This window comes from Rhipicephalus microplus, chromosome 1 (assembly GCF_043290135.1).
Source record: "Rhipicephalus microplus isolate Deutch F79 chromosome 1, USDA_Rmic, whole genome shotgun sequence".
NCBI classification, from domain to species: domain Eukaryota; kingdom Metazoa; phylum Arthropoda; class Arachnida; order Ixodida; family Ixodidae; genus Rhipicephalus; species Rhipicephalus microplus.
The window spans coordinates 212,167,556-212,177,902 of NC_134700.1; the positions used below are offsets into that span (position 1 = coordinate 212,167,556).

At 39.7% G+C, this 10,347-nt stretch overlaps 1 protein-coding gene across 4 annotated transcripts in view; it reads left to right on the forward strand.

Moving 5' to 3' along the window:
• Ipp (inositol polyphosphate 1-phosphatase) overlaps window positions 1-9,294 on the forward strand; it is a 28,065-nt gene extending 18,771 nt beyond the window's left edge. For all 4 annotated transcript variants that reach the window (XM_075891226.1, XM_075891227.1, XM_075891228.1 and 1 more), the window contains one exon: window positions 671-9,294. In XM_075891226.1, coding sequence (XP_075747341.1) covers window positions 671-1,202 — 532 coding nt within the window. In that variant the 3' untranslated portion in view covers window positions 1,203-9,294. The remainder of the gene's footprint in view (window positions 1-670) is intronic.
• Window positions 9,295-10,347: the final 1,053 nt, after the last annotated feature.

A 10,347-nucleotide genomic window follows, 5' to 3' on the forward strand; every position in this document is an offset into this window, starting at 1 on the left:
TAGGTACAGCTTTGGAGAAACGTACTTATATACGGTCTTGGTCGCAACACACACAGGCTTTGAAAACAATTAAAAACTGACAAATACAGCATACTTTCATGCCATTAGCTTATATCTTACAAGCTTTTATGGAAGAACAGCATTTTCTACACTTTAGGATCCTGCTTTTAATGAAGATAAAGAATGCAGAAATAATTTGTTTAATGATGCATATAAGTACTCTGGTAGCTCATGATCTCTAGTTCAATTACAGTTCATTTTCTTGTAGGATTTAAAAGGTAATGACTACAGAGACTCACAGCAGTCATCCTTGGGCAACTTCCAAATATGGCACTATGAAGGCCTACATAGATTTAGACAATAATTCTTCTAAAAATACATGATTCAGGAGTTGTGTTTGCAGAGTAAAAATGCTATAAACTCAAAGTGATGAGTGCCATTTGAGTGAAACAAGTGTTCTTTTTATTCGTGAGAAAGTCCTCCTCAAGAAAACCGAGCATGAGCTCTCTCATGCCATGGCTCAGTCGTCGTCTTATTTGCTTTCATCTTTTAATAAATTAGTGAAGTTATCACATTGTCTCTGTGTTATTCCTTTTGTTGTGTTATTTCCTTTATTTGAAAAGGCAGCAAAGTTCGTGGCAGTCATTTCCCACTTTTGGCTGGCACATAGGCCTGTAGGACGTTGCTACTGGGGCCTGGCTCTGGGTGCGCAGCAGTGGCACAGCCGAGGATTCTGTGAGGATGAAGACCCTGATCCGTTGCGGAGGCGTCACCATCCTCGTGTGCTGCTCAGTGCCAGTGAGAGCAGTGCTGTTGTTCAAGCCCTAGAAGCTGCTGGTTGTGAAGTGCGCTTCGCTGCAGGTGCCGGATACAAGCTGCTCTGTGTGGCCCTGCTGCGTGCCGATGCGTACCTCGTCACGCAAGGCACAACATTTCGCTGGGACACTTGTGCGCCCCATGCCCTGTTGTTGGCTCGAAACATGGGCCTCTTTGCAGCTGTGGAAGAAGCCGGTGTTCCGTGGCGTGTGCCGGCACCCGTGAGTTATGCCGATCCTGATGACGAGCTCTGTGACAAGGTATCCGGGGCTGCCCTATGGCGCAACAGTCGGTGTCTCTTTGCCTGCCGCAACTCTTTCAACTCGAGGCTCGTTTTCGATGCACTCAGAGCATCTTCCGTTAAGGCTACGAGCACTGTGTCGTGAATGACCACTGCATGGCCCTCCACGGTCGAATTTGAATTTAGATCTGAAATTTTTTTCAACCACTTGCACCCAAATGTGAAGAATCATTGCCAAAGTGTGTAGCAGTTATAGTAAATGCTGCCTGGGCAAGGCAGCATTTATGGTAATGACAAGGCAGGAAGGTAGAAAGCAAGGACGTTTTGGCAAATCGAAGCTATAGCAGGCACTCGAGTAAAATGATGTGGAGCTGCGAATGCTGCAAGTGAAACAAGCAGGTACCATCATTGTTTAGGTAATCTGTAAAGCACCTCTTTACAATCTCCAATTCTACCTTATGGTATCACTCAACGGATAATCCTGACTCCTGAACAGCAAGTTGACTTGTATAACACTGGCAAATTTGAGTTTGTGTAGATGCAGCTTGCTAAGGGCAGCACAACATGCAGGTTCAGAGGCTTTTGAAGCCTTTTAAATCCCCAGAGTGTCCTTCACTACTCAGCTAAGCAGTTTGAAAGTTGAGGAAGGTTGCATGCAGTGTAGACTGGTGTTGAGTTTTGAGGTGCGTGCACTGGCTCCTGAAGTATTCATAAAACTTGTTTTGTACAGTTTTTAAAATTTTTGTTTACCCAATGCATTTAACGGCAGTGTTGGTGTGCAGTTATTTGCTTTTATATACATTATTCTTGGTGAGTATAGTTTTGCAGCGTCAGAAGATAGAACATGTAGCAGTGTTAATGAACAGAACAAGTCAGTAACTGCATTCAGCAATGAGCTCAGGTATAGGACATGTAAATACAGGTATCTTGAACATTCTGTTGTAATGTCTTCTTTATCTTCTCTAGCTTGTCCGCTTTGCCTTACCATTATCAGTTTCTTTCTAACCCTAGATTATTGCTGCATTAACTTTGATGATTAATTTAGATTGATATTTCAAGTAGCATGAGTTTAACTTACATAAAGTCAAGTTGTGATGCTAATGTTGCAGAAAAAAAATTGTGAAAAATAATTTTATTACCATGTTTTTATGTCCTCTTCACTTCATGCCATCTTCATGCATGTAGGAACATGTAGTACTTGTTTATTTCTGGTGATTGTTGTGGTATTCTGCTGCTTAGTTCATCAGTTTGATTCCTAGCCACAGTGTCTTCAAGTCAACGAAGGCAAAATGCAGGGATGCCCTTTCTCATACTTGGATTTGTGTGCACGTTCTCCCAAATTTCTCACAAAGGCTCCCAAAAGACTCCCAAAATTAATTGGGAGCCTTTCAACTCCAGTGTCCCTTATAAGCGCACCTTCCACTTTTAGGACGTTAAACTTCCCAGTTAAAAAATTTGTACACGCTCGTCATTAATCTCATCTTAAGCATTTGCAGTCCTTGCATTAAGGATAGTTTACTCTCTTGAAAGACCCACCTGGTGAAGAATGGAGGGAAAAGGCACTTAAACTCATAAACAATGAAGCTTGTAACAATTAAATAGGACAAGTCCCATTTACATTTCCAATTAAGTATATACAGCTATGCGTTGACATTAGCACTAGCGGACTATTCCATGTACAGTAAGAAAACCCGCCATTTCACAGCTGCTTAAGAAAAATGATGAAAGTAGGTGAATACTTTATAATTAGTGTCACTGTGTACTTCGCTCTATGAACGGGTGTGCATAGGCAGTTTCATTGTATAGAGAGTGCAGCATAACACAAAACCTGCGTCACAGTGCAAAACTCGCACAAACTACCCACCCATAGAACCGTAGAATTGTGTTCTATAATAGGTATTCACTCACTTCAGCATTATCACCAAAATTTTTTTTTTCTTCTTGACAAAAAAAATCTACATGAATTTTGAGTGGCTGACTATTCCTTCATAACTCTTGTCTACACTTTTCTCTTAGAATGCACCTCATTTTGCTCTCAAACTGTGGCTCCCACAGTGTCAGTAGAGTGCCACAGGTATTCGGGTACATTGGTATTAGTGGGTTTAAGACAAGTTGTCACTTAAGCTCTGATATTTCTAAGTTTTCCTTGCTTTTAAATGCTATGTTATTTATAAGCTGTTGTCAGTTGATTTATCCAGTTGTCATGTGTAAGCTGTCATTCAACAATGCCTTGAAAAACTTGTACAATAGTGTGGAAGTTGTATCACAGTTTTTTTTTTCTAATTTATCCTGAAGTTTCTTATTTAGCGAGGTCACAACTGTAATAACGATCTGAATGGCAATATTGGAAGTCTTTTGTACCAGTTTATCCAGACACAGTACATCAGGTGTTCCTTTTTATTCTTCGTTTAGGTGTTATAGGACAAAGAATGTCAAGAATGAACATAACCCTGGAACACTGTAACCATTGACACTCACTGGTAAAAGTAATTATAATCGATTTGGCTGTGTATTGAAGGCAATAATAGACATTTTTTTTTTCTTAGGACTTGATGCATAACAGAAGTTTGGCCAGTAACACATCGAAACTTAATCAATGCTTCCAACTCGACAAAATGTGTGTTCTCAGGTGATCTCCATGAATGAAGGCTAAGGCTTTCTGATAGCCCCTTTGATAATCTATAGGTGCACTTCCCTGCACTGCATATTTGCACATCTAATGGCGGCACCTGTCACACAAGTGGAGACGAGATCCTGTTTGCCGATCCCAGTAATTATGTGTTATACATGTCTATGTTAAGCGTAAGGAGAATGTTTTTTCAGGTGGGATAAACTTCCTTCGTTCGAAGTGGGCACTTGGCAGGCGATTGGTCATTTCAAGCTCTGTATGCCACGGTAAAATAAATAAATAAATAAATAAATAGGCGTGGGGGGGGGGGGGGGGCGCACGGCACGGGCTACACCATTGATATCAAAAGAGCCCCGAGTGTACACTTTCTGCATCGCAGCACAATCAAACTGCACATGACCTTATTGTTTACAGTGAATGGCTAGCCACCATTAGTTAACTGAGCTGCATTGCAGAAAAGCTAGCTTCATAATTATGAAAAGGGTCCATTATCATCTGTATGAGCACCATCAGTCATTCTTTTAAACCAATGAATCATGTTAAACAACATATTTTATGAGCAATTTCGTTGTCATGTAGAGCAATTTCATGAATAATGACTACCACATATATACCCTGTTGTAGATGTAAATACCTCGTCGTAGACGTATGCTGCGCAAGATGTTAGAGTGAGGCTTTTGCAGAAGGTACCATGCATTTTGACACTCCGAATGTACTTTGCAGATACAATTTGAGTCCCGAATTGGAAGGGGTGGAGTGTGTGACTACAGTAAACTAACGAGCATTTAACACGAGTCACAATCGTTGCACATGCATGAAACGTTTATGTGTAAGCTGTTTGCTGGTGTTGTGGTCCTGGTAGTTTTTCGCACACATGCTAGGAAATAACTAGCACAAGAGGAACATGCAGGCATCTTTAGTGATCTGTCAAGCTCACTTTACTAGTGTTTCAAGTTCATGCTGTGGCTGTTGTACGAATTGTAGGTAGTAGTTTTTGTAAGTAAATTTTTAAGCAAATGTTACTGCACAACTATTTGCTGTCGAAAAGCGCACATTGAGTACAGAAGTCGTATCTATTGATGCAGATTATGCCCTCCACTCTTTCAAACTTTGCACATAACTTTTCTTGCAAATGAAAATGTACCAGTGGTATAAAAATACTAATTCTAACCTAGCCAATCTTTATGCCCCATTTTCTCTTTGAATCATTGTGCTTTCTTTTGCTTAGCATGGGACAGTCGCACTGGCTAAACGCCTTTGAACAATACTGACAAGTATCTGAAGAGACAGTTTTCAGAAATTACAGTTCTGGAAAAGGCGATTCGCATATCCTAAGAGGTCCTGCTATAGTGCTAGTGGTGAACTCAATTAGGATATGTTAAATCTTTTTAAGACTTCACTTTGACCACAGCTTCACAGTTGAAAGCTTCCTATTCTTTAAAAGAACTCCTGGAAGTTTTGAACTTGTTCTGAACTTAAGAAGTTTGGAACAAGTTAACTTGTTCATCACTTTGATCATCTTACAGAATATTTTGTAGGATCAGAGTGCACCAATATTTTGTGGAAGACATAGCTCACTTACCCTTTGTCAATATATATTGTCAGTAGCCTAACACGTGGTTTCCCCTTTCAACAAAAGGGAAGCCATCGCTTTGGATATTTATAGCAGTACATTGTAAACATAGCCATGTGCTTTGTAAAACAGCTCATGTCACTTTTTAGTTTTTGAGGCTTCCTGAGGCCCTGTTAGTACTGTTCATGCAGCAACCAGTGCTCTTTGATAATGAATGCTTTTTATGATCTTTCATATTGTGCTTTCTCCTGACAACATTTTCATACTTGCACAACACAAAATGCCAACAGAGATGCTATCTCAACAGTATTAGCGGTCATCATTCAGATTGGCGTTCATAGAGAAGTTTACTACTTATGTGGAATTTATTAACATTTCAGTGTTATCGTGTACATTTTCTATTTCATATTTGTGATCACTAGACTGAATACAGTACTAAGTGTGTTGTGCCAATCAAATTTGACTTGATGCATGAAACTTGTTAGAACTGTATAATGAAATAATATATACATAAATACACACTAATATACCTCAGTATTATACATATAATGTATACATTATCACATTTATTTACCATGTACTGAGCTGTGTAAAGTGCATTTGTTGAATGTTATCTGTTGTCATTGTGGTGTGCACATCAATTTGTTTCAACCTGCTGTTAAGACTAGTTTGCAAGTTTGCACTGTTATAAATCTTTACATATGCTGTTGAAGAATGTGTCTAATATATAAGAATTTGCATAATAATGGCCATAGTTGCCAGTCTACCAATTTTCATCACTGCAAGGCAGCAGGCTATTAACGTTGATCTATTCACATTCTTCCAAACAAGAAATAGCGTGCGACATACGGAGAGGCATACGAGAGTTGGAAGCAGTCACAAAACACTCTGAAAAAAGGCACTGTGAATCACTATGCACTGTAGGCAGAATATGCAGTGACACATATTGCACCATGCTATCACTACCGATTGCAGTCTACAATGCTCTCGAGTGCACTTAAAGATCCAAGCTTCACAACTCACAAAATGCTTCTTGTGTCTTGATTCCAAACAGTGTGGTCATATGAGTGCCTGCTTAGTAGAAGAAGTCGCCTGTTTATTTCTTACAACCCTTATGATATGCAGTGATTTTTAAAATCAGTATTGTAGCATAAAAATGATGGTTTGGACCTGAGAGGAAGAAGTGTTGAGGAGGTGAAATAGCGCTGTCTACTAAATACCAATGTTTATACACTGCAGGGCTTGGCAATGGGGCTCTACTTGGTGTTCACAATTTACTAGTGAAAAAGAGGGCATGCACAAAGCATGAATGTCTCAAGCCCATCTACTGTTTTCCACCAGTTCATATCAAGCGCAGCAGTTTTCTGGCACCTCATAAACAGCTATAAATGTCTTTCAAGTGACTGTGACAAATGCCACATAAATGGAGGTTTCTTTGTAACACAGGTAAAGGACAGGAAAAAATGAAGGCACATAAGCAGAGACAGAGTGCTACTGATTTTATGCCTACTGAAGATGTGCTACCAACAAGCCCGCACACATTCCTCGTAAATGGAGGGCCTGAAGTTCCCGGAGATCTAGGATTGTTTAGCCCTTGCATCAATTTTGTATTGTATCTTTTTGCAATAGTCGATTACCACTTGCAACGATTACTTTGCATGCAGAAGCATTGTTCATTTGATAAGATTGTTGCGGCATGCTTTAAAAAAAATGGGGAGGTATCATGAAATATTGAGCAATACCACAGCTTTTTGAGATCTATCATTTCCACAAAGGAGTACTTGATTGCTTCAGGCATTACTGCTGACTTCAAGTTGCGGGAACGAATGAATCCCAGTTGGACTTCGTTAGTGACAAGATGTTGCAGGCCCATGCGCTTAAATTTAGTGCGTGTTACACATCTCCAGGTGGTTGAATTTCCTGAGTCCTCCACTATGGCATCTCCCATAGTCATATTGTCATTTTGGAACATAAATCCCTAGCAATTATTATCAACACCTTCAAGCACAGAGTTCATATATGTGGAAGCAACTTATTTTGACAGTCTGTTCAACTAGTGGCCTATAAAAAAAAAACTTGAACCATAGATGAATTTAACTTTCTGCATTACAAGTATTACTCCATTTACCTGCACTATGCTGTGTATGCTTGCAGCTTATCACTCTGGGATGGCACTATAATGTTTGACTTATCATTCCATTTGCTGTATTCAGGAGCAGCGACAAAAATATTTCCATTTGCTCGAAAAATCACTTAGGCAAAAGCAAATCGTGCATGCAATTTGAGTACTAGATTTGATCCTTCTTATGCAACAACAGAACATGACTGAGTTTAGAATAGCCCCGTCCCATCGCGGTGGTCTAGTGGCTAAGATACTATGCTGCTGACCCGCAGGATCGAATCTCGGCTTCAGCGGCTGCATTTTCGATGGAAGCGAAAATGCTGTAGGCCCGTGTGCTCAAATTTGGGTGCACGCTAAAGAACGCCAGGTGGTCATAAATTTCTGGAGCCCTCCACTACGGTGTCTCTTATAATCATATGGTGGTTTTAGCATGTTAAACCTTACATATCAATCAATCAATCTGAGTTTAGAATAAACAAATTCCTAAATTATATTTTAATTATTCAATATTGCTCAAAGTAGCATATTATATCATTTTCTTCCTCAAGGTACAATATCGAGCGCCCTGAAGAAATGGTGCATAAATTTGAGACATTGCACACAATTCTTATAATCGTGTCTGAATTGTATGATGTGCCACATGTAATGTTGCGCTGAAAATGATGCCCAGCTGTAACACGCTGCTTTAGCGCTGTGGTGTGGACTGACAGCTTCATCTTCTCAACATTTCTTGATCTATTGTTCAGTCAATGCTTTTATTTCCTTTACACATTGAATATTCCATTTTTGTCATACGCCAAAGAGCTTTTATGAACAAGAGTGGGATATAACAGTGCATTTTCTGACCGCTGTCGTTCTCTTGTTGGAAACTTATCCTCCCATTAAACAAATCTGCTGAACATGTTGTGTAAAATCATTTATGCTTTGTAGAAGTTGTCCTAAATATTTGCAAATACTTATCTGTCTTGAGAACATCAAAAGGCAGTGCGTCATTTCTCTGTCTTTGGAACATTTTTCTTCCTTTAATTTTTAAATTAATTAAAGCATGAACACATGTAACAACATTAAAGGGGTACTGACACCATTTATCGAAGGAGAGTTTGCTCTGCTATAAAAAGTTTCCTGCATACAGAGACGGCTCTCGGCAAGTGTGGAACTGAGCAAAGGCAGATGCTAGGATATTTTGTTTTAATAATAATGTCACTTTTCTCATGAAGCACCTACAGACATCAACACTAGATTGACGTCACTGCTATAGAACTAATTCTGGTGACTTCACGTACCAGTCTGGTTAGTTGTGCTGACATTAGGTATCAAAACTTCCAAAACAACCGCTTGTGCCAGCACAGTGCGAAGTGGTGACGAGCACACGATGAAGAGCTAATACCGTGCTGTCATGTCAGGGTACAATAGGAACCGAAACTAGCTTTTGAAAACATTCTGCAATTAATTTTTTAATGTGAACTCATGCTTGGCAGTTAAGTTTCTATGCTGTTGAGGCCTTGGCCTTTCAATTGATAAGAAAACTGAAAAATTTGTGTCAGTACCCCTTTAACACAGAGCTAACATGTCTTTCTGCCCACTTTGTTGCACATAAGGAGCCGTTCTTAGCTGGTTTGAACAGTTACTAACTACCTGTGGATAACTTTGTATTTGCATATGAAGATCCACACCTTGTCACAACATATGTGAAGTTCTGGTGTCCCATACTTGCTGCTGCTGGGTGAACAGAGCTGTCCCTATTTTTCCGCATCTACTTCACACACGCACTACAATGTTACTACAGTGTTTTGCCTTCCTTTCCAACTTCTGCCATGCTGAAACCAATAGTATGAAGGTAGTTAAAAAAGTAATGGCCCTTTGCTGATAGTTGAATATTCATACATCGAAATAAAGATTTCTTTGTGTGGGGCCATCTCTTCATTCTTCAGCAAGGTGCTGAAGGTATTGTTCAAGCACTGTAGTCATCTACTTGACGGGCAACAGAGATGACATTGTCTGCGAGAATCATTGCTTGCTCGCGACAGTTTGGAAATATGAGTTGTAATTATTTTTTGAAGCAAAATGGTCATGAGCTTCTCAAATTCACGGGTAGTTGTGCCCAGTTTACGAACCCACAGTGATGAGTGAAAAGCTCAGAAAAGGGTACCGATACTTCATAAATGGCTGCACAATTTGCACAACGACACTAGATTGGCAGGTTCAGCATCAAGACCAATGAAACTGTTCATCAAATGGACCAAGAATTGCAATCAGAGGGACTCTTGACAGTTTGTAGTCTGTCAGATCAATTTTCTTTTGTTGAACACCTTAGTTCATATCATTGTAACTGAAAAACTTGAAGCTCACAAAGTGTGTACAAGCCGAGTACCCAGAATGCTTACCAACCAACTTAAATGGGATAGGATTTCCAAATGGCAAACTTGTATGCAGTGGGACTAAAGAAACTGGTGCAGTGGTATGAAGAGTGCCGCTGACTGTGTAGAAAATTGAACTGGGGTTGTGTTAACCTAAATCCACCAACAGAAACTTTTACTACTGAATATTTATTTTTTGGGGGACCAAACAATCCTTACTTTTTGAATGATTCTCGTATACCTTGCAAATGGATATGCATGCATTAACTTTCAGCTATTTAATTCTTGTGTGCTTTTGTTATGGCACTCTTATAAACCATTCTGCTACTAATCACTTTCTCTTGCGTCACATTTTTTTTTTTTTTTTTGCCTGGAACAAGACATTTCAATGCTAACTCACCCAGCAAGGCACACTGTGACAGCCAAAAAGGTTTTACGCAAATGTGCACATTTATCCAGAAGCAATTCAGCACCGCTGCCAAGCCTGAACATGTTATTCGTTGAGTCACTCTTTTGTTTGATGTGCAATAGAGGTGTCCCTTCAAGTGGCTGGTATTTCTGCTTTGCTTCACTCACTATATACGGTTTCAAGATTGCAAGTATTGTACC